Source organism: Peromyscus californicus, unplaced genomic scaffold (assembly GCF_007827085.1).
Source record: "Peromyscus californicus insignis strain IS unplaced genomic scaffold, ASM782708v3 Scaffold_3__1_contigs__length_106647218, whole genome shotgun sequence".
NCBI lineage: Eukaryota > Metazoa > Chordata > Mammalia > Rodentia > Cricetidae > Peromyscus > Peromyscus californicus.
This window is the reverse complement of record NW_026294551.1, coordinates 89,673,029-89,700,821: the sequence shown is the minus strand read 5'-3', so window position 1 is coordinate 89,700,821 and position 27,793 is coordinate 89,673,029. Positions and strand designations below refer to the sequence as shown.

Genomic DNA, 27,793 nt, shown 5'->3' with positions numbered 1-27,793 from the left:
CGTGCGCCACCACCGCCCGGCTTTTTTTTTTTTTTTTTTTTTTTTTTTTTTTTTTTTTTTTTTAATTATCTGTTTATTCTATTGGTGTTTTGCTTGCATGTATATCTGTGTGACAGTGTCAGATCTCTAGAGTTACAGACAGTCGTGAGCTGGGAATTGAACCCAGGTCCTCTAGAAGAGCAGCTGCTCTTAACCGCTGAGCCATCTCGCCAGCCTCTCTCACTAGGTTTTAAGTGGACCTTTCTGGATACTTTTTGGAATGGAGCCCAAGGAGGAATCCCTGAGACCGGGCTGGGGCAAAGGCGCACGGGTAGCAACGGCTGGCCCCGAGCAGCAGGAGGCGCCCATCTCCTAGTGTCACTTTGTGAGTGACGCTGTGCTTGGGGGACAGGTAGGTGTCTTGGGTGAAACGGTGGCAGTGCTGACCCTCCCTGACGACCAGCCCGGGTAGAAGGGCAGCCTGACTGCAGCTCGACCACACAGGACCCGACGAACTGCAATACAGCTCCCGCGCCGTCCGCACCCGCACCGTGACCAACACCCGGCCAATAGCCTGCTGTCGGCACGCTCCCAGCCTCCCCCGCGGTCTCGCACGTCTCATTGGTCACTGAAGCCACACAGTGCACCAATGACCGAGCTGCCTCGCCGGGGGCGTGGCGCAATCACTGCGCACGCGCTGGACGGCAGGGCGGGCTGGAGAAGCGACCGAAGAGCGAGAGGCACTACCGGTAGCTGGCAGCCCTGGAGGACCCCGAGCCTGCGGATCGGCCGGAAGTGCCTGAGGACGATGAGGATGAGGAGGAGGCACTGCCGCATTCCGAAGCCGTGGATGTGTTCCAAGAAGGTCTCGCCATGGTGGTGCAAGATCCGCTGCTCTGCGACCTTCCGATCCAGGTGTGCGACAGGGGTTTGGGGTGTGGATGGGCACTGGTGGTCCCACCAGCGAAAGACGCTTCTGCGCCTAAGCGGAAAGTTTGGGGTGAGGGGACCCCAAAACATTCCCTCACAGGCGTCAGAAGTTAGGATTAAACAAATAGTAAGATTTTAACTCACGAGCAGTGTGACCGGTCTTTTCCATTTGCCTCAAGCATCAGTATGCGTGGGCATTGTAATTCTTTAATGTACTTTTTAACCTTGGCCGTCAAGGGTGTTTAATTTAACATCTGTGTGCGCACAGAACTGGGGATCACACTTGGAGGCTTTCGAACGCTAAACAAGTGCTCTACCACGGAGTTACACCACTTTCTCAACTTGTACTTCCCTCAGTGTCTTATTAAAACATCTCTTGTGTCGCCAGGCAGTGGTGGCACACGCCTTTAATCCCAGCGTTTAGGAGGCGGAGGCAGGCAGATCTGTGTAAGTTCAAGGCCTGCCTGACCCCCTTAGAGCTCCAGACCAGCCAGGGTAACTAACATAGTGAATTCCTGCCTCAAAATAAACAAAAAATATTTATTTTTGTCATCACTGGTTTTTGGTAACTGGTAAATTTTGCACCCCTGCCCTGCCTCAACCTAGTCCTGAGGCACCAGGCTTGAGGCCCTTGATAGAGGGCTCTCAGAATTGTTAGGCCTGATGCTCTTCCCTTGTGCAGCTCCGTCTCCATCCTGTTCCTTTGCTCCCTTGGGAGATTTTTTAATAGAAAATCCTAACGCTGTTCCTTTGCTACCTTGGGGGACTTTTTAACAGAAAATCCTAACGCATAGTAGGCGAGACCCCTGTATCTTTGCCCTTCATAATACAAGGCACCACTTGGGGGCACTGTCAGCTTGGTTCTCGCTATTGTGCGGGTGTTGGGTCAGCATCTCCACCTCCCTTTGGTCTTTCCTAGGTCACTTTAGAAGAGGTCAACTCTCAGATCGCACTGGAATATGGCCAAGCAATGACAGTCCGAGTGTGCAAGATGGATGGAGAGGTAATGCGTAAGTACCACTGTCTTAGTTACTTTTCTCTTGCTGTACAGAGACAGCGCAATCAAGGCACGTATAAAAGAAAATGTTTGTGGGGGCTAGAATCCATGTTCCAGAGGGCTAGAGTCCATGACCATCACGGCAGGGAGCGTGGCAGCAGACAGGCAGGCAGGCATGCAGGCATGGTCCTGGAGCAGTAACTGAGAGCTTACACCCTGATCCACAGGCATGAGACAGAGCTAACTGCAATGGTATGGGCTTTGGAAACCTCAAAGCTCAGCCCCTATAACACACCTCCTCCAACAAGGCTACACCAAATATCCCCAAACCGCTCCACTGAGGACCAAACACTCAAATATATGAGCCTGTGGGGGCCACTCATTCAGACCACAACCGTCCTTCTCTTTAAGCCTGAGCTTTCACAGCAGCAAGGTGCTAGCAGAGCTAGTCTGTGAAGCTCGGACCATGCCTGGGTGTGTTGGGACAGCCAGACAGCCACCCTGCCCCACAGAGCAGAGCCCTGGCTTTCTCTCCCATTGCCTGGGGCTTCGTGTGTGGATTCCCACATGGCTTTTCTCCCTTATGTGTCCATGGTTACAGCTGTGGTCGTCGTACAGAATGCCACGGTCCTGGACCTGAAGAAGGCTATCCAGAGATACATGCAGCTCAAGCAGGAGCGGGAAGGAGGCATTCAGCACATCAGCTGGTGAGTGGGGCAGAAGTGCCTTCGCTGTATCATTCCTGGGGTTGTGTAGGGCACTGTGAGGAGGCAACTTTCAGCTCCTCTTGTGTGCACCACCAATGCTCTACTACCAAGGAGCGATGCTGCAACAGTCCCGTGTCATGAGAGCTTTCGGGTTGGGTAATTCTGTGCCTGAGGGTCCTGCCCTGGTTGTTCTTTCTAAACATACCATACCCTTTCACTGATGTCACCCTACCCACACTGCTGGATATCCTCATTTGGAAATACCTGACACCTTAGTGTCTCCCTGGTTATAGGTGGCATACCTGTCAGTGGCCCCCTTCCCTCCTCACCAAGGTGCTGTTCCCTCCTATTGGATCGAGTGTCTTCTTATCTGACTCTCAGTGTATCACCTACTTCATCAGCAAGATGTGTTCGGTACCTCCTGCGACTACCATATACATCATGTAGGGAAAACTTCCAGAAAGGGAATATATCTCTGTCCTGGGGGCCACAGGCTGTGTGCCGCAAGCCTCTGCCGTCTCAGCTGCCCAGTTCACCCTCCCGGGGATAGCCTGTGTATCACTAAAGTCCCTTCTTTGCAGGTCGTACGTGTGGCGGACGTACCATCTGACCTCAGCTGGGGAGAAGCTCACAGAGGACAGGAAGAAGCTCCGAGAGTAAGTCTAGTCCACCTCCTGAGCTGTAGGTCTGTGGTCCATCGGTGCCCTGTGCTCCACCAAGGGGCTGTGACAGGAAGGTCCCTGGCTGGACTGACTGTCCCGGGGGCATTTCCTTGGGGCCTCCCACTTAACGCAGGGCGGAGAAAGAAGCCTGCTGTGCTCCCAGCAGAAGGAAACGGGGTGTGGAGGAGGAGGAAGGTGATGGCCAGCCAGCTCCTGACCCCTCTTGAACCCGGGTGATCCTTCTGTATGTCAGACTCTGTGCCTTTCTCTTTTTCAGTTATGGTATCCGGAATCGAGACGAGGTTTCCTTTATCAAGAAGCTTAGGCAAAAGTGATCCCCAGACGGAGTGATCTAACCTCTCCCAGCAAGATGGCCCCCTCCCCTTGTCCTCACAGGAAAGGGTGTTGAGGTAGCTGCATCCCTGGGTTGCCCGGATGGAGCTGTCAGCGTGAGCCCTGGAGCCCTCGGAACGTGAAAAGTTCCTCTGTCCCTCGCTTTTCCTGTGAACTCAGCCTGTAGATCCTACATGATGGTGGGGCTGGCCTACAGAATAAACCTGTTTGCTTTGTATCTGGAGAAATCAGAAAGCCACTCCATGTGGGTGAGGTGGATCTGTCCCATGCCAGAGGGAGGTGAGGGCAGACACTGGTGTTGGGGAGCACTGAAGTCTCAGAGGCCACATCTAAGCCCTGGGACCGCACTGCTCACCTCTCTTGCCATGGCCTCCCAGCATGGAATACTACAAGCTGAGCTGATAGCTTTGTTTCTGCTGTGGGGAAACAGGAGCCTGCATCCCAGGGCCTCGGGAGGACCTAGCACGTGATAGAGGGGGAGTGGGGGACTCAGGCCTCCACCTACAGGTTCCCTATAGCCATGTGTCTCCCAGGTCCATGTCGCAATACTGGCCACTAGCCCCACTACAAAACTTCACAGAGAGGTGACAGCCAGTGATGTCTCTGACTTAGGGCAGTGGTTCTCAACCTTCTTAATGCTGCGACCCTTTAATACAGTTCCTTGTGTTGTGGTGACCCCCAACCATAAAATTATTTTCATTGCTACTTCAAAACTATAATTTTGCTACTGTTATGAGTTGTAATATAAATATCTTTAGAGATGGAGGGTTGCCAGAGGGGTCACGACCCACAGGTTGAGAGCCACTGACATGGGGCATTGTATGTCCAAGGTCTTCGTGGCCTCTCCCCACAGCCCCAGCCAGAAATCAGGAAAGGCTCTGGTTAAGTTAGTGGCAGCTAAAACGCTCCCAGTTCATTTATTGGCCACATGAAGTGGTCGTCGGGGGGACAAGTTAGAAGGTTATCGTGGGAACTCATGTAATAAATGTCCAGCAGTATAGGGGTTCAACAGGGACGAGCAAGGCACAAGAGGTCAGTGTTCAGGGAGCACCATCTGTTCAGCCCTGGGAGGCTGGGTGCCCACAGCTGCTTCAGTGGAGCTGAGCATCCAGCTCGTACTTCTCACAGAACTTGTCAGTGAAAGGGATGCAGGTGAGAAACTCGCACCACTCACAGCGGACTGGGTAGACGTAGAAGAGTACCACCAGGCCGGCCAGCAGGCCCAGGAAGACCGCCTGGAAGACGATGATCTGGCACCGTTTGCGGTACAGGTCAAACTTGCCAAAGCTGATGTAAGGCAAGAAGGCAAAGGACAGGAAGAGGCCACTGATGAAGCCTGAGATGTGGGCGAAGTTGTCGATCCAGGGCAGCAGCCCGAAGGCAAAGAGGAAGAGTACCACGGCCAGGAGCTTGAAGAAGGCCCGCCAGGGTCGGGCCAGGATCTGCCAGCTCTGGAACAGCTCCACAAAGAGGCAGGCCAAGATGCCAAACTGTGAGCCGGCTGGACCCACCTGACGTTGGGGGTCGGAAGCTGTGAGCTAGTGGGGCGGCAGCGTCTCCCCATCCCCGGCCGGAGCTCAGGCCCTCACCTTCCCCTCCCACCTCTCAGAGCACACTTGATCTCCACACAGGTGGGGTCACGCCCTGGGAAGCCACCTTACCTCTGCTCGGTACGGCAGGAAGATGGCACTGGCTAGGTTGCCCGTGACCCCACTCAGCAGGTAAATGATGGCTATGCGGTGCCAGCCTGCCAGCTTTTCCAGGTCCCGCAGGACGGTCATCTGGAAGCAGACGGACACCAAACAGTGCAGGATCCTGTGGGCAGTGAGGGGCACTCAGCAGGAAGGTGACAGCTTTCTCACCTCTAGCCCGCCACTCGTGGGGAATGAGGCCACTCCCCCACCCAGCCCCCAGTTCCACTTGCCCGGCGTGCAGGAAGAGGGACAGCCACAGGCGGTAGAACTGGTCAGGCACCTCGGGGTTGAGGAAAGGCAGGAGGCCACAGACGTCATCCATGCAGTGTACCTGCGCAAAGCGGCCCGTCAGCCTCCACAGTGGCCGGGGGCAAAGAGGGGCACGCCCTCGAGGCCTACCTGAGAGCAGAGTGTGGCCTCCTCATGGAAGTAGCCCCTCATGAAGTCACAGTACTCCCGGGAGGTGATCTCACACCTAGAGGGTCATGCCAGGGTTTGGAGGGTGCCCAGCCTTGTAGATGGAGGCTGCTGAGGTCGACGGGTACCTGTCCAATCTACCCCGGCAGATTTCAGCCCCACCCACCTTCACTGGCCCAGTCTTACTCCCTGGTGCTGGAATCAGTTATTTCAGGCTTTAGTGAGGGAGAAAAGTGCTGCCCCAAGCCAGCTGCGCAGGAGCACCCACCTGCCTTTGGTGCCAATGCAGCAGGGCCGGCCTGTGATGACACAGTCCATGTGAGGGTGGTTAGTGTGGTTCCCGGCACTGTTTTTGGTGCAGATCTAAGTGAGGAAGAAAAACAAGTGGGTCAGGGTCATTACCACACACACCCAACTCTGGCCTAATACCCTTATTGGAGACCAAGACAAAGACAAGACTCGGAAACCAGGCCTCCCTTGATTCAAGCAGGTAACACCCAAAGCCTGAGCTGAGCCGCCCGCAAACTAGAATCATGCTTCTTAGCCTCTCGAGTCTTCACGCCATTCTCTTGCCCTGACTCCTTGCTCACAGAGGCAAGCCTTGTCGGACAGACAGCCTGGGCAAAAGCTAGGGCAGTGCGAAGATATGGGTGATCCAGCAGTGAGAGTCTGCAGCGCCGTTAAGGGTAGGGCGTGGCCTCCTCCCCCTTCCGCAAGTGCGAGACCCCAGCTCACCGGCCACTTGGTGATATCTTCTGGCCACTCATGAGGGTCCTCGGAAGAAGGCTCGTCACACACCCTGCATGAGCCCACATGGTTAAAGCCTTTGTCCCATGGCAATGTCACCCTTCTGCCCAAAACAAGGACTCCTCTACACCCCTCAGACATACCAAAGGTATTTTAGAGGGTAATCAATAGTGCTCACCTGGGGTCCTGGTGACAGACAGACCCAAACTGCCTCTTGTTGCCTGCGAGGTCTGGAGCACTGGGATGAATGGGCCACTTCACCCATACCGCCAGCGTGGACTGTGGGGACACAGGGTCAGCCCTAGTCAGATCCCACGCTCTGCCCAGTTCAGAGCAATGTGCTGGCTCAGTCAGGAATCAAAGGCCTCCTTCCTCCACACAGCTGTTAGGCTAAAACCCCAGAAACACACGGGGGCGTATTCCAAGGTGCCCAACGGCACAGTAGAGGCACAGAGGTACTTCCTCTACCCTGAAGTAGGGAAACGGCATCAGCTATGGTGCCACGGTTTGGAGGAATCTTTTGCATTGTTCTTTCCTCTTGAGACCATGGAGTGTGGCCCAGGCTGGCCTGGAACTTAGCCATCCTCCTCCTCCTTCGGCTTCCTAACTACTGCGCTTTTGGGCCTGCACCATCCAATAAGGCAATATCCAAGTTATAACGCCAAACAGGTGCTAAAAGAGCAGGCCCAAACCGAGACCAAATTAAAGTCAAATGACCGTCTTTCACAGGAACTGAGAGTAAAACGCAAGAATGACGGGGCCTGGGGAGGTACCACACACTGACAAAAGCCACAGTAAAGAACGCCGTGACGCCTAAATCTGAAGGTAAGAGTGAACAGCGCAGACAGAGCGGGAGCGTAGGGGACCCACCGAACACTCCTCCTTCGAAGTCTGCACACAGCCAGACCGGTCATTGCGTACACAGCAAGCTGAGTGTTTTTCGCGCTCCCGGGCAGCAAGGATGAAGCTGTGCACCTGTGGGTCCTGGCGCATGCAGGGTGAAAACTTGGCACCCAGGTGAATGAGGGCCTCCTGTGAAGAGGGAGACAGCAGCTGTGGCCTCAGACCCAGGACGGATGGGACACCTCTAAGCTCCTCCTCCAGCCCTGTCCTCACCGAGCTGGGGCCGATCCAGAAGTTCTCCTGCTGAACGTATTTGACATTCTCATAGACGCCCCGCTTCCGAAGTACCTGGGAGGTAGGGAGTGAGATCGGATCAAATCTGGAGGCCTCCCTCCTCCCAGAGCCGGGCCACAGGGTCCAGAGCCGGGACTCCAGTTATCTGGGTGCAGGGAGAGCTGCTGGGCTCACCGAGTCCACTGTCTCATGCTGCGAGAAGCCCACAGGCGCAATACCATAGATGCACACAGCCAGAATGGTGACCAGTGAGTGCACGAAGGTAAGCCAGTAGGTGAAGAAGGGCCTGTGAGACAGAGGTATTAGGAACATCCCTGCCTTGGCTTCCTCACCCCAGCCCAGCCTCTATCCCAACACAGCCTACCTGTGGTCGTCCATGTCCTCAATCTGCCGCTTGACATAGCTATCAATACGTTTCCGGTAGGTGCGGTTGGTGAGCCTTCCCACCATCCCCAAACCATAGGGCCGCTTTTCCCGGGCGAAGAGCTTGCGTACTGGCACAGCGATGCGCTGACCCCTCCTGGGTCCAGCCGCGCTGACCACCTCCTGGCGAAGCCGCACCTTGGGCTGTGGGGCTAACGTGCTACCTTCCTTCTGCTTCCGCCAGCCTCGCTCCAGGGGCCTGGAGGGGAACAGCACGTTCGTTCACTTCCTGCCTAGAACCTACAACTGCCTTCCCGCTGCAGAACCAGAGCACTGCTCCGGGTCTCTGCTGCCCTCCCAGGGGTGGCGGAGACCTCCAGCAAGTTATCTCTCTTCCTTCCCCTCCTTACCAGTGAGCTCCTGGCAGCTTGGCAGGGAGGGAATGGGGAGCCTCAAGACTGAGGCTGTATATCTCAACAGTGTTGACTAGGCCATGGTCTTCCTCTCATCTAGACTCTAGCCCCTGGGCTCTGCAATTTCTGTAGCTGGGCATCAAAGTCTAGGGTTGTGCCTGCCCCTGGGTCCTCATGCCCACAGTGGTCAGGCTAGATTCCCAGTTCCCTGATCAGTCCAAGCTATGACTACTGCAGCATCGCACCCAAGGGCCCAGCTGCTCCCAATGAGGCAGACTCTCCCTCTAAACCCCTCCCCCACTGCCTGTACTCACAGCATCAAGTGGCTTCGCTCAAGCTCACTGCGGTCCAGGGCCCCACCCGTGAGGTCGGCCTGCTCTGGGGCTTTGTCCCAGTCCTTTAGTGCTGCCTCTGATGGGGACTCAAACACCTCATCTGGGTATGTGGACAGCTCCTCATGGAGGACACCTTCCTGAGCAAATATGTGAGGTCAGGGTGGATCCAGAGACCGAGGAGATGGGGCGACACCCCAGGCTCCTCTTACCCGGGCGAAGAAAGATGTATCCAGCTCATCAGGGAAGTCCACCATGTCTTCCTCCAGGAAGCTGGCAGGAGTGAAACTTCGGCGCTGTCCCCTTCGTAAAGTGCCATCCCTAATAGACCGACCCTGAGGACAAGGAGGTGACCTCAGGACCCGGCAGTGGAAGTGGGCCCCGCTCCCACACCTCCAGCCCTGGCCCCTACACTTGCCTTCACCAGTGCGGCAGCAGCCCGAAAGCTCATCTTGGCCACTGATTCCCGTTTGCGCCGCCGAGGGAGCCGATTAAAACCCGAGCGGGAGCTGGAGAAGGAGCAGAGGGAGGCGGCACCCGGTGTGACAGGAGTGTGGGGGGCGCTCAGGCCATCAGCGGTGTCGTCGGCCATGCGGAAGGCCCGGCCTCGGGCCAGTGGGTCTATGATCTGGTGGAGAAGATGCTAGATCAGTATACAGACCCAGGCAAGCCTTCCTCGAAAAGCGTAAATGCTCCCTACACGCTAAGCCTCACTCTTATCCACGACACCTAGAGGGGTTCCTCTCCCCTTGAGGTTTGCTATCCTGAATCTGAACTGGTACAGCCTTACGACTTTTCCTCCTAGGCTACCTCTCTGGGACTATCTCGGGAGCCTTTCTAAGACGCTGTGGCTGCTTTCCCATCCACAGGCTCGGAGGAATACTCTCTCTCCCCCCAGCCCCTCCCCACCACCTAGAGGAGCAGCAGGAGGAGGCAGCAGGAGGAGGCAGCACACCTTCTGCATGCCCAGCTGGCATGGCCCCACATAGAGTGGGGGGTGGCGTCTCAGTGCTGGTCATTGACACGTTGTCCTGGCTGGGCAGGTCCAGTTCCCGAATGACCTGTGGCTTTAGCTTTCCATACCGCTGGCTGCAGTGACGGATGCTCTTGCGCTGCCACTTCTGGGTGCTGTCACTGTCCTTGCTCACTCCAAACCAGTCTGCTGTCCCCCTGGCATGGGAAGGACTCAGCAAGGGGAAGCCATGTCTCCTGTCCCCCTACCCCAGTCAGGGAGCGTCAAAGGCCAACCCCCTGGGTAGGCCTCCAGTCACTCCAAGGACTGGGTCTAGTTGGCAACATCTAATTATAAGGACAAGGCAGTTCCAACTCTGGCCACCCCAAGTCCCACTGCAGCATTCTGCATGCCTGTCAGCAGAAAGTTCCCATAGGCCCTCACCCAACCCTGAGTCCAGAGAGAGATCTTGGCCTCAGGCAGCCACCACCACCCCAGGGCACTACAGAACTCAGCAACGGGAGCTGTAGGGTGGTCATGGTCTTTGGACATGCAAATCAAAACACAGCCAGACCCTGCCATGAACAGCCAGGGAATGTCAAGTCAAACACTCCAACAGCTCCAAGAGGCTACATAACATGCACGTGCCAGAAAACACCAACACACTCAAGACCTGCAGGAGGTACCTGAGCAAGGACCAAGAGAGAGACTGGCGCTGTGGGAGGGCCTTGCAAGCAGCCCGGGGCCCCAGAAGAGGCAGCGTGTGGACACGCCCAAAGCGTACCTGTCTGTGAGGGGCCAGGGTATTAGGGTGGGGAGAAAGGAGAGCGCATGCCCGGGGAACAGAGTGGCAGGTGGAGTGCCAGCCATAGGTCCCCAGAACAGGAAGATGATGCAGTGTTGCTGGGATTAAGATGGAGGAGGAAGCTGAGAGGGAAGGGACCTTTGCCCCTCCCATTGCCATCCCCAGTTCCTAAAGGGGATTCTGTATGCCTGCCTCCAGCCCCTGCCCTAGCCCCAGCCTATGGAACAGCTAGGATGTTGTGGTACCTGCGGATGGTCTGTGTGATGGATGTCTGACGCTGGAGCACCATCCTCCGAGGCTCATGGTGGGGTGATGGGACACGGGCTGTCTCAGCTGGCATACTCACACTCCGCAAGAAAGCCTGCCGCCGCAGGGGCTAGACAACAGAGTTATGGTGAGGAGCCTGGCCAGGGAATTCCCAAAACCCCAAGTGGCCAGAACCTACCTGCAGGAAGCTGGGCTCTTCTGCTGCTGGGGGCACCACAGCTGGGATGTCTAACTTGAGCCATGGGGGCTTCTTGCGTTGCAGACTACTAGTACTGTCCCTTCGGGCCTCACTCATGGTTCCGGATGCGGTGAGACAGGCCTGGGGATGGAGGGGTATGTTGAGTGACAACCCTGGCAAGTCTCCAGGGACACCATGGACCCAAACCTAGAAGAAGCAGCACCAGCCCAGCAGAGGTGCTCACAGCTCCTGCCATATGCTGGCATGCTCTGTGCCTGATCTCACCATAGACAGGTCCCCCAACAATAGAAATCCATGGGACAGCCAGGCAGTGGTGGCGCATGCCTTTAATCCCAGCACTCAAGGAGGCAGAGGCAGGTGGATCTCTGTGAGTTCGAGGCCAGCCTGGTCTACAAAGAGAGTTCTAGGACAGCCAAGGTTGTTGCACAGCCTTGTCTTGAAAAATCAAAAGAAGAGAGAGAGAGAGAGAGAGAGAGAGAGAGAGAGAGAGAGAGAGAGAGAGAGAGAGAGAGAGAGAGAAATCCATGGGGCAACACTACTTGCGCCTACTATGAGTAAGACAAGATGCTTGGCACATACTGGTAGAGACTCCCACCCTCTTGAACTTAAAGCCTGGGTAGCAACAGCCTTATTAAATAAGGAAGTGCCTGGTGTGTTGGGCAGAAAGCAAATTACAGGTGCTTGGCAGGGGGTAGTGACAATTCCCTGGCAGCTAGAAGAGGCTGAAAACCACACAGATAGCATGTGGGGTTGTGCACACACAGCAGTAGCAGGGCAAAGGAGCACAGGGCACTAGCCCATCTGTCCCAGGCCATCTTAACCACCATGACCTCCACCCCCACACTTGTGGGGTTTGTGATCAATCAATTCCACAGAAGACTCCCCACATTTAAAGAAAGACGACTTCCTGGGGCTTCAGAGCAATAGCCAGGGTACCAGACGCCTGTGTCCAAAGGACTTTAGAAAGAGAAATCCCTTGGTGCAGGGTAATCCCAGTACTAAGGAGACAAAGGCAGATGTCTATGAGTTCGAGGCCAGGGGTACACAGTGAGACCACATCTAAATACAAAACAAAAATTCCTTGGAGCAGACACCACGATGAATGACCACGAGGTGGCGCCAATTGCCAAAAAAGGCCATGAAGTTGCTAGGCAGGGACAGGTTGGGGAAAACTGAATAGTAAGGCCCTAAACTATCACACAAGTGGGCCCTCCAGACAGCTCAGAAGGTAAATGTGCTTGGTGTGTGAGCCTGATTCAATCCCCAGAAACCACAAAAAAAGGGGGAAAATGAGTCCACAAAGTTGTCCTTCAGTCTCTGATTGTGTGTGTGTGTGTGTGTGTGTGTGTGTGTGTGTGTGTGTGTGTGTGTGTGTGTAGCTGGGCATGGTGGTGCATGCCTTTAATCCCAGCCCTTGGGAGGCAGAGGCAGGCCTCTGTGAATTCAAGGCCAGCCTGATCTACACAGTGAATTCCAAGACAGCCAGGACTACATAGTGAGACCCTGTCTCAAAATTTATATATATATTTGAGTCAGGCATACTGTTGCACATCCTTAAACTTAGCACTTGGGAGGCAGAAACGGGCAGATACCTGTGCTTTTGAGGCTAGCCAAGTTCCAGTCAGTGCAGAAAGGCCCAGCTCAAGACTGACGGGCCAGTCTTGACCTCTGTGGGACTCTTAATTCCACTTTACAAGGACAGTCAGAGCAGATATACACCTGACCCTGCTCCAAGTGATGGGCCCCAGGTGTCTGGAAAGCGAAGATGAAAACGGGCTGAGGACACAGGCAGGGCTCCCTGAGGTAGGACTCAGGGCTGAGGATGAAGGCAAGGGCTCCCTGAGGTAGGACTCAGGGTTGAGGATGCAGGCAGGGCTCCTTGAGGTAGGACTCAGGGGGCAGAAGACACAAAATCCTAACCTAATCTAGGACCTGAACAGACCTGTGTAACCCACCTGCTGATGCTTCAATTCAGGGCTCTCCCTCTCCATGTCTGGAGGAGATAGAGGCTCCATTCTCGCTATAAACAATCAAGGAAAAGGAGGCCTGGAAGGCAGTGAACCCCCAAGGCTGGGCTGGGCCCTGTGAGGCCCACTGGGTAAGGGACAGGTACCAGACAGGATGGAGGATGCCTCACATGTCCTGCCTCTGGTCCATCCTGAGCTCCAGAAAGGAACATGACTAGGAGTGTTCCCAGGACCACAGAGAATGCGGAGTGCTGGGGACTGGCCTTCCCAACAAGCTGGGTACCTGTGCCCAGCACGTCTACATGGCATTGAACTGGTGCCCTTCTCAGGAATCCAAGCTGCCATTTCCAACAGCTACTGATCTCCACGGCTCCACCTCCCTGACCAAAGACTGTCTTCACCTCCCTTTCTCCTGTATCACAGTCAGTCCTGCGACACGCTTCCTGCTGGCCTCCAGGGCTGTCTGTCCCCTGGTGCTGTCCACAGGGTGGCAAGCACCCGTTCTCCTGAGTGGGGTTGCGGGGACTCTGGTAGGAGAGGACCCTTCAGCAGGACCTGGAGACAACAGCTGAGCAGCCTGGGTGAATGTGAATGGGCAAAGCACGAGCTGAGAGGCCTGTGACCCAGCACAGGGAGCCTGACCCAACAACCAGCTTCTGCCCAAACATCTGGCTCTCCCGGGGTCCCCTTCTACAAACCTCCCATGCTGCAGCGAAGGGAAACCCAAGAGAACCACACACACACAACTCTAGGCCTGCAGTTTGGGGAGAGGACGCCCACCCTGCCCTAGTACTGTGTTCCCAAGATGCCCCACCCGATGCTCTCTTCCTAACAGGGCCTCAAGCTAGTGGGATTCACAAGGCCTGGGGGAGGGGCATACCAGGCCAGACAAAGAGTCTAGGCCAAGGAGCAGCACGCTGCCGGCCCACAGTGGTGCAGTGTCTAGATCTCCCCCAGGCACACAGTGGGCACTTGTTCCCTGAAAACCCCTTCTCTCCCCTCTGCTGGCCTCAGTGCAGTGGGAAACCATGGCCCATGGAGAGAGAGGCTGACTGCCTGGGGTCACACACCATGAGTCACCCCAGAAGCATAAGGAGCCACCCAAAAAGGAGCTAGACTAAGTGGGAAGTGTCAGAAGGCAGGGCAGTGGCTGGAGGTGGGATGGAGTCAGGTCAGGCTGCCGAGCCTTGTCAGGGCTCCAAGCAGCTTGAGCGAGATTCCAGTTGAGGGTGAGGGACAGGGTGGACCAGGGAGCTACCGAAGTGGCACACATCAGAATCCACTCTGACTGTCCGTGGACATGGTGTGAAGAGTAGGAGGGAGGTTGTCGAAGAAATAGGGGTCGATCCTGCTGTGGGACAACTGGGGACCCTTCAGGCTAGCCCTGTTCATCAGTACAGTTAGAGCCAGGAAGCCAGAAGGCAGGTAACACAGCATGAGCCAAAACTCCATACCCACACCACTGTCTCCAGCACTTACAAGCGTGAGCACGCCTGGGCTTTTCTCTCGACTCTTTGAGACAGGGTCTCATGCAGCCCATCCTGGCCTCAGACTCACTATGTAGTTAGAGGACTGCCTTGAACTGATGCTCCTCCTGCCTCCGCCTCCTAAGTGCCGAGATTACAGATGTGCACCACCACACCTGGCAAGCCTCCATTTTCTCATCTGAAAGGGGGTGGTGGAAGTGCTTGGCACACAGTAGGTGCTCAATAAGCGGCAGCTGAATCAACAGCTGCCTGAGTGGGGAGAAGGCAGCCAAAGCTGAGGCACCGCCAGGTAAGGTGTTACACACCTGTAATCCCAGCACTCCGCTCCGGAAGGAGGATTCTGAGTTTGAAGCCAGTCCAGGCTACCCCATGAAACCCTGTCTCAAACAAAAAACAAGACAGCAAAGCTGCAGGTGGGAGCTGCAGGTGTGAGAAGGACCTGAGGGTGCGTCCTGCAAAAGTAGAGTACAGGAAGGTACAGCCATAAGGCACAGACATCCAAGACATCTGCCCAAAGCTGGTGTGAAACTGCATCCTCTGTGTGGACTTCAGCTGCCTCACACTCTGGCACCCCCACTTGAAGCTGGTCTTCTCTCTGATCTAATATCCGGTCTCAAACTGCCCCTGGGGGAGGGACTCACAGCTTTCTATAGCCTCTATGCTAGCCCATCACCACATGCTACTGGGACTCCCCCGACCTCTCTTTGTCCCATCTGTAAATGGCATCACATTGAGTGTTGGCTGGGCCTGTTGTGAACCATAAGGAACTCTGTGACCTCCGCTCTGGCTCCTCCATTTTCACGTAGGAGAAACCTGTTTCAGCACGGGGCAGGACAGGCCTCTGCAGTGTCCTCCCTCATCTCCAGGACACACTAGATTTTGCCCCTCCCCTTCACCTGCCAGCATCTCTGAGAAGCACACACACACAGAGTGCAGCAGAACAAGGGATTGTCTGCTGCAGACAATCTGTGGGAAACTCCTAGGCCCTAGGGGTGCAGGAAGCCCTGGGACCCATGGGAACAAGGGATGGTGGAGCACATGGGAGGAAAGGGGCCATCCCAGGGGAAAGCCACCAGCCATAGCTCAAAAGCACACACAGCCCAGGGGTCTCTGATGGCCAGCCAAAATCACTGATCCAGTTGGGGCTCAGAGGGGAAAGGGGACCTGTCCAAGCCACCCAGTCATAAAGGGGCTTGGAGTAAGAAGTTAGCTGTAAATTAGACCCTGGATTAGTGCCCACTAAGTCGGATACTTCTGGTCCCAATCTGCAGTCCAGCTGAGTCACTGAATGGAGCGGGAGGCACAGAGTTCCCCAGAATTGCTCTGACTGACTCCCGACGTTCTACAACTCAGAAACCCCTCCCAGGAACCACAGGAAGCAGGACAAGACAGGAGAGGCTTTGGGAGGGTAAACTGAGTCTGCAACAACAGCTTCAGTCATCAAAAGCCAAGGACCCCTGCCTCAGACCCGATCCTAACTAACCCTGTTGATATAGTATGGCAGGGAAGGAGTCACGTCCATTTTACAGATTAACTCAGAGGCCATTCACTGCCTGAGGTCACAGGACCTCAAGGGAGTTCAGCACCTCGGCCAGGTCTGCCAGGGAAGTGGGAGGGATCCAGCGGCTGCAGAGCATCTGGGGCTGAGGGAGGCTGCTGTGACTCTCTGGGTGACCCCGTCCTCAGGTGAGGGAGGAGGGAGTCACCCCTAAACACAACAAACTCAAAAAAATAGTCAGAAGGCCAAGAATCTGATCCTGAGGCAGAATATCCTATGCCAGTGAGGTGAGGGAGATACTCACATTCCGGAAAGGGGTACCGTGAGGAGCTTAGAGGGATGGGGCTAGGGTAAGAGGAGGGAAGGACTCTGACGGTCCTTTAAATGGAGACCTAAACCAATGCCACTAGACCAACTCCCCAAGGGAACCAAGGCTGGCTCACCCAAGTAGACTTCCCCAAAGGGCTCCTGCAGAGGAGCTGGCCAGTCATGGAGGCTGCCTGGAGGTCTGCGGAGAGTGCCAGAACCTGTACCTTCAGTCTGGCCTACCCGACACACTTGCCCTCTTAGCAGATCTCTAAAGGACCCAGCTTGCCCAGAATGACCCTGGTAGCAGAGAACTCAGCCTCTGGAACCTCTTAAGAACCAGCCAGCTGCTGAGATCCCCAGCATCCTCCAGGCTTAAGGGCGGGGGCAAGGGGCTGAGGCTCGCCCCGTGGAGGTGGGGAGCACCTAGCCTGGGACTGCCCCGGCTTCTAGCTGGTCTAAACCTGAAAAGCCAGTTTCATCCTAGAATCTTCTCCCTGCTTCAACAGGAAGTGGGGAGGGGGGGCTTTCCCAGGACAGAGCTGGGGGCCTCCAAATCCAGGCCCCGCCCACGCAGACAGACACACTACCCCAAGAGGCACACGGAGCAGGAACTGTGATCGGGACAAACTGAGCGGAAAGAAAGTCTAGGGGGAGTCCCCTGACCATTCTCCACCCAGCTCTACAAGCATGCTCCCAGCAGGGCAGACAGGCCCTCTCGCCTGTCCCTGGGCACCTAGGGTCCGCGGTCACCCCACCGCGCCCAGGCCTACTTCAAGAACCCGACTGTGGCCTCCGGCTCGCCCTCCGGGTCACTGCACAGGGCGGGAGCTGTCTTTGGAGGCAGTTCCCGGGTTTGCTGATGCGAACCGGGCTGAAACGGGCCGAGCAGGCCCAGCCGAGCTCCCCAGCCCGCAGCTGCTGCTGTTAACTCCTGTGAGCCGGGAGGACGCGGACCCGGTGGCCCGAAGTCGCGCGCTCTGCGCAGAGTTTCAGATGCCACCCTTGGGGGGCAGGGGGCAAGGAGGGCATGGGGGAAGGGCTGGCAGCCGAGGCGCCGCTCCGGGCCGCTGCGGCCCCAGGACCTCCGGCCCCGGGGACCCGGTGAGGCCGGTGCCCAGCTTGCCCCGCCCGCCAGGCTGCGCCGATCCGACCACGGGCTATTTCTGTGGGGCGCCGGGCTGGAATCCGGGCCGCGCCGCCTCCGCGGCCGCTCGGGAAAAACTCCGCGCACCGCCTGGCAGCGATCGGCGGACACTTGCGCCAGAACGCAAGCCCCGCACCGGCCCGCCCTGAGCCCCACGCCAAGACCCCGGCCGCCACTCACCGCCGCAGGGTCCTCGGAGGGGTCTGCACCGGCCGCCGCCGCCGCCGCCGCCGCCGCCGCCGGCCGGGAGGGCGCCCGCGCCTAGTCCCTGCCTGCGCCGCCCGCGCGCCGGCCCGGCCCGTCCGCCTGGGAATGCCACGGGCCGAGGGGCGTGCGCGCCGGGGGCGGGCCCGGCCGAGGGGCGGCCGCCTGACTCAGGGCTGAGGAATGCGCGCCGCCCGCCCCGGGCGCCTCCTCCGGGAAGACCGCCGGCTGCGCTCTGCCAGCCGTCCGGCAGAGACACCTGTGGCTGGGAGTCGGGCTCGCTGGTGACTGCAATGATCAACGTCAGTCCTGGGCTCGCCTTTCCCTGACTCTTAGGTCGGCTTTCCCCTTGAGCTGCCCCTAACTGCTTGGGAAGGGAGGGAGGGGAGCCCCAGAGCAAGGGAGTGGGAGTGGGAGGCACCTAAAGGCCAGATTGGACGCCCCTTTGGAAGGCAGGCACTGGTAAATCACTGAGGCTCGGGAAGCTCTCACTTCCCTCATGCACATACTCCTGATCCTTCATAGTAAACAATCATGCATTCAACCCCTCACGCACCTGTTTGCACAGACACGTGCGCACACATGCACTTCAAATCACTTTCATAGGCTCATACTCTTGCCCTAATGTATTTACACATGTGCACACTAACACTCATACACTGTGTCACAGCAACCCCAGGTCAGCAATTACCCCTTCCCCTACTTCTTTCCCAGCAGGTACAAGGGCCACACTGCACCTGCCACCCCTTAAGCCATTTTGCAGAGTGACAGCAGCATTCTGTCCGTCCATTTGTATGTCCACTCTCCTCTTTCCTCTGCCTCAGCCCTCAGTCATCACCTCTGGTGCAGAAACTCATTCCTCTGTAAGCTAGACACAAAATGCTCCTTTACCCTCAGCTGTGGCTGCAGACTGAGGGAGAAGGAGGCTATCCTAATGCAGATGTTCTGGGTTCCTGTAGCCCACACATGCCAGGCCAGAGATGGGACCGTCTCCATAGCTAGCATTCTTGACCCCTGCTAGGAATAAGCAGGGTCTTGATGCCCAGACTGGGCTAGCTTGGATGGTGTCCTTTCTGGAAAATCGGGAACCGGGCACAGTTGGGCATCTGGTATCTGTAGGTCCCTCCTCCTGCCATGGATGCTTTAGGGATCCACCTAGAGCTATGTTGAGACCTAGAAACCTATTCCCAGCTGTAAGAAGCCCTACAGGAGATTCACAGTAAAGATGCCCCCCTACTCCAGGAGTCAGTTTTGTTTTGTTTTGTTTTGTTTTTTCGAGACAGGGTTTCTCTGTGTAGCTTTGCACCTTTCCTGGAACTCACTCTGTAGCCCAGGTTGGCCTCGAACTCACAGAGATCCGCCTGGCTCTGCCTCCCGAGTGCTGGGATTAAAGGTGTGCACCACCACCGCCTCGCCAGTTATCTTTTTTTTTTTTTTACAAAAAGAATTATTCCATGTTTATTTATGACTCTGCATATGTGGTTGCAGGTGCCTACAGATGCCAGAAGGGGCATCAGATCCCCCTGGAACTGGAGTTACAGACAGTTGTGAACTGCCCAATGTGGGTGCTGGGAACCAAACTCCAGTCCTCCACAAGAGCAGCAAGCACTCTCAACTGCTGAGCAGCTCTGGAGTCACCTCAAGGCAGTCATTCCGCAGAGAAGCTGTCTGTACACAGTGACAGAAAAAACGGCTTGCCAGGATTCACTGCTCCAGAGGCCTTGCAATCCCATCGCTCCGAGGGAGCCTGCCACAGCCCTCTTACAAACCCTGTCATCTCCATCCACATATACAGGTGCTGTTCCCAAGAGCGTGATCCCTGCAGAGAAATGCCCATCTCAGCACATGGGTTCAGGATTCTCCAGACACAACCCACCCTGGCCTCCTGAGCAAGGGCATGAGGACAGTGTGAGCAGGAGTGTGGACGTATGTCAGGTCTGAATCCAGTCTCTCCAATCCCAGTACCTCCTGCCTGTCCTATTGACCTGTGCTTTGGGTGGAAGAGCCCAGTACTTGGAACCCCAGGCCCTGGTTTCTCTCATACTTTCATGGACTAGGCAGAACAGGAAGTTGGCTACAGTTCCCTAACACTCTGGGAGCTGATGAACAGGTATCAGGGTGGACAGGCGTCTACACTACTCCAGGTCTTGTGAGTACTCTAGCCAGCACCTGTGTGGATAGGATCCCTGAGGACTCTCAACAGCTGCTTGAACCTTCAGTTTAGCCTCCAGGCCCGATAGGGAAAGAAGATGGACGGATGGACCCAGGACCCTGGCTATTTGGGGAGAAGGCAGCATGGGCCAGGCTAGCCAGAGGCCTGAAATCCCCAGCTATTTCTGAGGCAACCCCCTTCCCCATGGTCCAGGACTTGACAAGGGGGTCCTAGAAGCTCCTGGGCCAAGAGCCTAGCAGCCTTGACAGCATACCTCCCCTTGGCCTGCCCAATGGCTGCCCTCTCTGCCCAAGGAACGCTAAAGGCCCCGCCCCGCCCCGCCCCCCATTACAGAGAGCCCCTGAGGTCTGTCAGGATGTCAGCAGCCACTCTGCTGAGAAGCTGCTGGAAGGGTGAGCGTTTCCAATTGAGGAAGAGCCAGCTGGCTGCAACCCAGCTCCTGCTTTACCCATGTTAGAAAGGAGACTGAGCCGGTGGGCCGGGACCCTGGGATGGTGAAACTGAAACCTGGCATCTGTAGCCTACACAGCTAGCAAGGACTGGCAGCCCACACCACCACTGCTAGAAGCAGCTCCAACCTCCCCACAACCTGTGGGGGATCAAAACAGCTCACACCAGTGCCGACCCCAGCCTGGACCCCTTTCAAAGAGTCTCCCAGTGGCATCTTTGCCACCAACCGGCCGTAAGATACACTGGAAACAGAAGAGATCCCAGGCTCCTTCCTCTTGGACATTCTCTTACTCCTGGCAAAACACAGCAGGGAAGCCCAACCCCACACTTCCAGCCTGCAGTGGGAGCTTCGCACCACAAACCAGGAAGTGGGGAGGAGGGGGCAGACATTGCACAATCCCACACTCAGGCCAGAACATCTGGAGAAGAGGATGCTGGCAACCACCCCCACCTCCTCCTGGGGCAGAAGCCAGGCTCCCCACCAAACAGAGGAGCTTGTCATTCACCCAAAGATGGGGATGGGATAGCTCTCTAGGAGTCTACAGAATGCCCTTATCAGGGGACAAGAACCCAGCTAGGGTCTTAGCTCCCCTCCTAGATTGGAAAGGGGCATTATTCCCACCGGAAGGGAGAGTCATTGTTTGGACGGAATGGCTGAAGGGGGTAAGGAGGAAGGGGGTGGAAGCCACATCCAGGCCAATCTCATTAGTTCAGATTTACAACATATTGCCCCTACCCCACCCCCGGAAACGGCACAGAGGGCCACAAACAGCTGGATGACTTCCAGCAGGCAGCAGCCAGGCAGAGAGGCTGCCCCTCCCTCCTCAGGAAGTCCTGGTTGAGGCCCATAAGAGGGGATGGCTGAGCCCCAGCCTGAGCTGGCCAGTGGAGAAGCAGTTGGGGATCAGAGTTCTGATGGATAGCCTAGCCTTCCTTGGGCCAAGTGCCTTGATCATCTAAGGGTCACAAACACATGGCCTGTCCCTCTGTCCTGTCTAGCATCTCCCATCCCATACCCAGTTAGTTGCACTTCCATGCTAGACAGCTCTGACAAGCCCTCAAGGGTTTTGACAAGGCAGGGGCAAAGTGTGAATGGGGAAGGTAGGACTGTGTCTGCCACCAACCCAGATCCCCACCGACCCAGATTCCCCCCTAGAACGGTAGAAGAGGGTGAAGGAGGCTCCGCTGGGTGTAGGGTGCCACGGAGCTGGAGTGGAGCAGCTTACCCTGTCCCAAGACCTCCCTTCCCTCAAATAATCCAGTTATTTCCCCTTCAAGGTTCAACTCTCTTCCACCGGTGCACAATCTCATTTGAGAGGCTGCAGATAGGGTGGGTATCAGGCCTAAGTCCGGGAGAGGTAGTCCTTAGAGGTGCAGGACAACTGTCACCCAATTAGATGGGTATTTCCAGGTCCCTGCAGCCTTGGTCCTGCCCCACAAGCTGGCCAAGCTTAGGTGGTGAGCCCTCTTCGCAGCAATTCCAGGCATCGGGGTGGGGGTGGGGGTGGGGTGGGGTGGGGTGGGGTGGTGGGAGTCTCCTGCCAAGGCGGGGTTCCCTTTCCTTCCACTTATCAGCTGTGATGACCCAGGGCAGGGGCCTCCAGATGGGGCAGGCATCGACTTCCGTTCAGTTCCAGCCCTCCCCCCACCCCACCCCATAAGGTTGGAGAAGGAGAGTTCCAGGATCAGAGTTCGGTCTGAGGTTCCAAGACCTCGTGTTTGTTCTCCACAGCACCAACACCACCCGCTGTGACCCAGCCCGTCGCAAAGCAAGGCCTTCCGGCCTGGGACTCTCTAAAATTCAGTCCAGGTTCGGGGGCGGGATTGATGGCAGTCGGGCCACTGGCATAGAACCGGACTGGGGAACCGAGTTCCTGCCCGAGTGGTGAAGGTAAAGAAAAATCCTCAACTCGCCTCGCCTCGCCCCGCCCCTAGGCTCCTCGCTCCGCCTCTTCGCACACTCGAGCTGTGAGCCTTCTGCGCAGGCGCAGGCTCCTGTCCCCGCCCTCCCCGCGCTTCCGGCGGCCGGGTGCATCCTGTAGGCAGCTAGATGCGCGCCCGCGGCCGGGCCGTTCTGAGTGCGGGCTTACGCAGAGGAGCTCTAAAACCGGTGTCCGTGACCCTGCCTCCCGACACCGACCAGCCTCTATTTCCTGGACGAGCCCGCCGCCCGGGGAATGCTAGAGCAGGATCCCGAGTGACCGGACGTCGTGAGGCCGGCCAGATGCCAGCGCCGGTGAGAGGGGGCGCAGCGTCGCGGAGTCTGAGCCCACGGCGAGCTGGCACAGTGGGTCGGGCTGCAGAGACGGTCACGTCAGCATCCATTCCCGGCAGCCTGGCAGCCTCGGTCCAACCTGGACGTCAGCACAGCAGATAAAAATAATGGGTCTTACCCGGGCGTGGTGGCGCACGCCTGTATTTCCAGTGCTTGGGAAGTGGATGGAAGCAGGAGGATCAGGAGTTCAAGGCCAGAGTGGTCTACATGGAACTTTGTTTAAAGAAAAGTAATGGCTCTTTAACCAGCCACGGAGCCGTGGTCATAGCTGAAGCCCAGCTTGGGCTGAGAGCAGGCCTCGGCTCTGGCCCCAGGTTCACTCCCCTTCTGTTGTACCACAATAGCTGAAGGATGTAGTCAGATGTCCCTACTTTGTTTACCCAGCTTTTGGTAGACTAAGGCCTGCTGTGATTTACTGACTCATAGATTTTTTATCCCAGTTCCTAGTTACTCTTATATGCAAGCAGTCAGGTCAGTTGGGGGCCAGCAGGATTATACCCTGAGCACTTACAATGGGACCAGGCAGGTGGTCATCCCCATGTGCACCCTTGCGTGTCAGGTCTTCTGGCCAGCATTGAGGAAGCCTCATGAGCTATCTTTTGAACAATGACAAGACAAACTCAGTCTGTTTCTCTGCTAGGCCCTGCCCAAGTTCTGGCCAGGATTAGGAACCAAGAGCCAGGTTCCAGAAACAAGTTTCCTTGAAGATGATACAATGTATGGGAATCAGAAAATGCCCGCCTTTTTGTATCAAACTCAGGCACCCACCTTCTCCCTTTGCTCCTGACTCTAGTTTCTTCTATGTACAGCAGCTGTGGGCAAAGAATGCCCACCCAACCCACCCTGGCACTGCCTACAGCCTGTCCTTACCCACACCATGTTCCAAGGCCCCTGAGGCTGTATTAGCTGGAGCATTCTGTTTATGCCTCGAAATGACCCACACATTGGACACTCCACTTTGCAGATAAAGAAACTCAGGCAGGCACGCTTGCTTTTGTATTTTTCCTGTTACAGCTTTCCCGAAAGATTGGGCAAAAAAAGCAGCGACTGGCAGAATCACAGCAGCAGCAGCAGCAGCAGCAGATCCCTAAAGAGAGGCCACCCTCAACCCTGGGCCTCCAGCGGAGCATCTACTTCTCCAGCCCAGAGGACCACCCTTCCAGGCTGGGACCAGAGTTTTTTGACCAGCCAGCAGTCACCCTGGCCCGTGCATTTCTGGGACAGGTAATATAAATGCAGGTGCAGGTTCCAGGAGCCCTAGTCGGGTCACTACTTGTTCACGTCTCTAATTCGGCCTTCCTTGTGCTCACATGGGTAGCTGCTTTGTTCACATTGGCCCCAGATAGTTTGGCTGTTGTCTAGGATCACTGCAAAGAATAAGAATATGCCGGGCGGTGGTGGCGCACGCCTTTAATCCCAGCACTCGGGAGGCAGAGCCAGGCGGATCTCTGTGAGTTCGAGGCCAGCCTGGGCTACCAAGTGAGTCCCAGGAAAGGCACAAAGCTACACAGAGAAACCCTGTCTCGAAAAACCAAAAAAAAAGAATAAGAATATTGATAGTGGTGTTCCTTGGTGGAGGTAGCAGGGCTACTGGCAACTGTCCTGCTTTGACAGTAACAATAGGTATGTTGTTAGCCTTACCCATCAGGGAAATAGGGACTGTTCTATCTGAAATCCCCTTAGGACAGGTTGTTTACAAGGACTATGGACAGTATAGGCCCCAGCATCTGTGAGGGACCACTTTTGCCTACCTTGTTCCCTTATGGCATGTTGCCTTCCCAGGCCCTCCACCAGGAAAGTCCTAGGAGCTCCCTCCAGCTCAACTGGGGTTCCCAGCATGCCCCTTGGAGACATGGGAGCATGTGAGTATAGTTAGTAAAGGGACACTCCCTGACCATTTTCTCTTCCCAAAACAGTCATCCCTGTCTTCAGTGTTCTGGGTTCCTGGAAGGATTTCCAGGCTTCCATGGCAAGCACTGGCCCTCTTTTTCTTCTCCCTGCCTGTTACATCAACCCTGAGGCATCATGGGTCTACCTGGACTGAGATGAAGGTGCCCTCTGGCCAAATAACCCCTCAAACCTAAGGATGTGAGGGACATGGCTGGATCCTGAAATCCTTCTATGAGCCCTGGTTAAGACTGCTGGCCGTTCTTAAGACCATGGACCAGACTAGGCACTGCATGAGCTGGCCCTGCTGGCCCTGTTTCTCATTAAAGCCTTGGCAATAGTGGGCACAGTCTGAGCATGGAGATCCTTTGTGGCTAGCCTAGCTTAATAAGCACACCACAGAATCTGGACTATCTCAGGAAGCTGTGTAGGGACCCCTGGGGGCCACTGAACATTTAAGGCTCTCAAGGGAACTCTGGGAGAGGATGTGGGAAAGCAGAGGACACCACTGAGGGGACTGTGAGGTCAACCTGCACAGTGAATCCAAGTGAATCTCGAGATGTGGTCAGAACCCTTAATGAAAAACAACTATAGTTGGTCAAGAAGGGCTGCTGACCTAAACAGCGGCATTCAAGCTCTGAGCAGACCAAAAGAAGAGGCACAATGGAGGAGCCAGGTAGCAGCTCCGTCTGGCTGGGCCTGGGTTCCTGGTGCATCCTGAGCCTAAGAGAGGAGGTCTAGGTGGGGACTGCCCAGGTGGGTGGCCCCCCATCCCTACTGTCTGAGCAGACTCACTGCCCACAGGTACTTGTCCGGCGACTCGCTGATGGAACAGAACTCCGAGGGCGCATTGTGGAGACTGAGGCATACTTGGGGCCAGAAGATGAAGCTGCTCACTCAAGGGGTGGCCGGCAGACTCCCCGCAACCGAGGCATGTTCATGAAACCTGGGACCCTGTATGTGTACCTCATCTATGGCATGTACTTCTGCCTGAATGTCTCCAGTCAAGGTTAGTGGTGCTGGGCTTGGGGAAGCAGACAGGCTAGCAGCTGGCCAGTGCCCCTGGAAGACTGAGGGTTTGGGGGGTGAGCTGGGCTCTTACAGGAGCCTTGCCAAAAGTCCTATTATGGGATCTGGCTCAGTTATTCTTACCCAGGAGCATTTCTGCCCCCTTGGGGACATCGAGCACTGTTTAGTGACACATTTAGTTACCGTAACTGGCTAGCATCTAGCAGGTAAAGGCTTGCTAGAAACCCTGTAATAACCACATAGGACCTTCTGGCCCCAGACAGCATTTATGGAGGGATGTTGGTGCAGTGCTCCTGGGAGAAACCGGCTCTCCTCTGGGGTCCAGCTCTGTCATGACAAGCGTGTAGCCTTGTGTTCTCACTGCTCTGAGCCTGAAGAACAGTACCATCCTGCCAAAGCCACCACTGGCTAGGAACGTGGTTGGCATATCTCAACATCTATGTGCTGAGCACCCCCCTGCTTGCCCAAAGTCACCAAAGGTTCTTGGTTTGTTGGACAAGTACTTGTGATGCAGGGAGCTGTGGTTGTCCGTAGCAGAAAGTTGAAGGTGTCCAGTGCAGGGGCCATGGGAGCTGGAGGGAACTGGCTCTATGCTTACCACAAAGCTGATACTGAGTGACACTATGGCAGACTAGACATCAAAAGATCACAAGAGGAGGCTGGAGAGGCAGTTCAGTGGTTAAGAGCAGTGGCTGCTTTTGCAGAGGACCTGGGTTCTCTTCCTAGCCCCCTCCCCAGTTTACATGTGCAGGAAGACAGCAGCACCCTTGTAACACTGGATATGGCAGGAGGTCTGAAGTTTACTTCCAGGCTGTCTGTCTGTCCCACAGGGGCTGGGGCTTGTGTCCTGTTGAGAGCACTAGAGCCCCTGGAGGGCCTGGAGACCATGCGGCAGTTTCGCAACACCCGCCGGAAAAGCCCTGTCAGCCGTACCCTCAAGGACCATGAGCTCTGTAGTGGTCCTTCCAAGCTGTGCCAGGCCCTGGCCATTGATAAGAGCTTTGACCAGCGAGACCTGGCCCAAGATGAGGCTGTGTGGCTGGAACATGGCCCTCTAGAGTCCAGGAGCCCAGCTGTGGTGGCAGCAGCTCGCATAGGCATTGGTCATGCAGGGGAGTGGACCCAGAAGCCCCTGCGCTTCTATGTCCAGGGCAGCCCATGGGTCAGTGTGGTAGATAGAGTGGCTGAACAGATGTATCAACCTCAGCAAACAGCCTGACCGGCTTTTTATTGTTTAAAAGTAGAATAAATATCTTGTTTGTGGGGAACTGTCCAAGTCTCAGCCAGAATTTGTGTGCATGAAGTTAATTCTTCATCCAGGTCAGAAAACCTGGGTACCCAGTATGTCTGGCATCGGAGAGGGGGATCATCATTGTATGGGTACACACACCTAGGACACTCCAGGGTAGCTGCATAAGGGTTGAGAAAAGGATCAGAAAGACACAACCTGTGTGTGTGAGGGTCTGGACTTGAGAGACGCATCTGGAAAACCTTCTCCAGCTCAGCAATGTTAAGATGCTGTAAGGACCAGATTGAACAGTAAGACTGATGGGGCTGGAGAGATGGCAATGGTTAAAAGTGCTTCCTGCTCTTCTAGAGTTCTGTTCCCAGCACCACACCCAGCAGCTCACAACCTCTGTAACTCTAGCTCCAGCGTATGCTTTTTTCTGACCTCTGAGGGAACCCACACTCACAAAGCTATAAATGAAAATAAATATACTTGTATTTCTTAAAGTAACATTGGTAACACATGTCTGTAATCCTAGCACACAGGAACAGAGGCAGGAAGATCAGGAGTTCAAAGTCACCCTTGGATACATAGCAAGTATGAGGTCTGGGCTGCATAAGTCTTTGTCTCAAAACTAAAAAGTCCAGCAATGTTGCCCCATAGCTTCTTCTGACCAGACGGACAGCTGGGACAAGAACCAGTTCTGCCAGGCTGGGGCTGCCCATCCTCCTAAGGCCAGCCAGGAGTTCTGGGTCAGGGGTAGACTAGTTCCCATTCACACTGGGCACGCTGCCTGGGCTCATGTGAGCAGGGCCTGGAAGACAGCAATGACGGGGTCCTCATGGGTGGTCACCACCAGCACGCTTCGGAACTTGTCAAAGAGCGTGAGCAGCTGGGAACGCCGTGTGTTCTCGTTGTACATGATCTCCTCCAGATGGTGACGGCCACGGAAGTAGTGAAGGAGCCTGGAGGACAGAGAGTGGCATGAGCCTAGCAGAAGGCCAGTGCTACTAAGGACTCCAACAGCCATTGGTGGGTAGACCTGTAAGCTGCCTGCAAGCTTGTAAAGAGCTGTGGGATGGGGCCCAAGCATCCTGGACTGATGTCCACCAATCCCCCAGTGACTGGTGGTGGGCCTGAAGTGAGTCCACAAAGCAGCCCAGCTGTGCAAACCCAGAGCAGCGCAA

General features: G+C 55.9%; 4 protein-coding genes across 7 annotated transcripts in view; 2 read left to right on the top strand and 2 right to left on the bottom strand.

Annotated features, from left to right (window-relative positions):
- Nucleotides 1-675: 675 nt before the first annotated feature.
- Snrnp25 (small nuclear ribonucleoprotein U11/U12 subunit 25) lies at nucleotides 676-3,846 on the top strand. Its single transcript, XM_052758885.1, has 5 exons — nucleotides 676-894; nucleotides 1,829-1,919; nucleotides 2,508-2,613; nucleotides 3,195-3,269; nucleotides 3,553-3,846. The coding sequence occupies exons 1-5, from the start codon at nucleotides 853-855 to the stop codon at nucleotides 3,608-3,610; spliced, it is 372 nt and encodes a 123-aa protein (XP_052614845.1). The 5' UTR covers nucleotides 676-852; the 3' UTR covers nucleotides 3,611-3,846.
- Nucleotides 3,847-4,511: 665 nt separating this feature from the next.
- Rhbdf1 (rhomboid 5 homolog 1) lies at nucleotides 4,512-14,819 on the bottom strand. Its single transcript, XM_052758877.1, is given in 19 exon segments — nucleotides 4,512-5,140; nucleotides 5,291-5,444; nucleotides 5,554-5,654; nucleotides 5,723-5,798; nucleotides 6,009-6,103; nucleotides 6,476-6,539; nucleotides 6,666-6,766; nucleotides 7,358-7,519; nucleotides 7,604-7,678; nucleotides 7,799-7,910; nucleotides 7,989-8,246; nucleotides 8,715-8,872; nucleotides 8,945-9,067; nucleotides 9,151-9,360; nucleotides 9,688-9,729; nucleotides 9,731-9,902; nucleotides 10,735-10,865; nucleotides 10,935-11,075; nucleotides 14,715-14,819. Coding segments are annotated over 18 exon segments (2,571 nt in total). The 5' UTR covers nucleotides 11,052-11,075; nucleotides 14,715-14,819; the 3' UTR covers nucleotides 4,512-4,720.
- Nucleotides 14,820-22,186: 7,367 nt separating this feature from the next.
- Mpg (N-methylpurine DNA glycosylase) lies at nucleotides 22,187-26,646 on the top strand. The gene is made up of 4 exons (XM_052758884.1): nucleotides 22,187-22,423; nucleotides 23,477-23,686; nucleotides 25,154-25,358; nucleotides 26,209-26,646. The coding sequence occupies exons 1-4, from the start codon at nucleotides 22,238-22,240 to the stop codon at nucleotides 26,595-26,597; spliced, it is 990 nt and encodes a 329-aa protein (XP_052614844.1). The 5' UTR covers nucleotides 22,187-22,237; the 3' UTR covers nucleotides 26,598-26,646.
- Nucleotides 26,647-27,079: 433 nt separating this feature from the next.
- The window catches only part of Nprl3 (NPR3 like, GATOR1 complex subunit), a 37,467-nt gene continuing 36,753 nt past the window's right edge, over nucleotides 27,080-27,793 (bottom strand). For all 4 annotated transcript variants that reach the window (XM_052758878.1, XM_052758881.1, XM_052758882.1 and 1 more), the window contains one exon: nucleotides 27,080-27,571. In XM_052758878.1, the coding sequence (XP_052614838.1) occupies nucleotides 27,406-27,571 (166 nt within the window). In that variant the 3' untranslated portion in view covers nucleotides 27,080-27,405. The remainder of the gene's footprint in view (nucleotides 27,572-27,793) is intronic.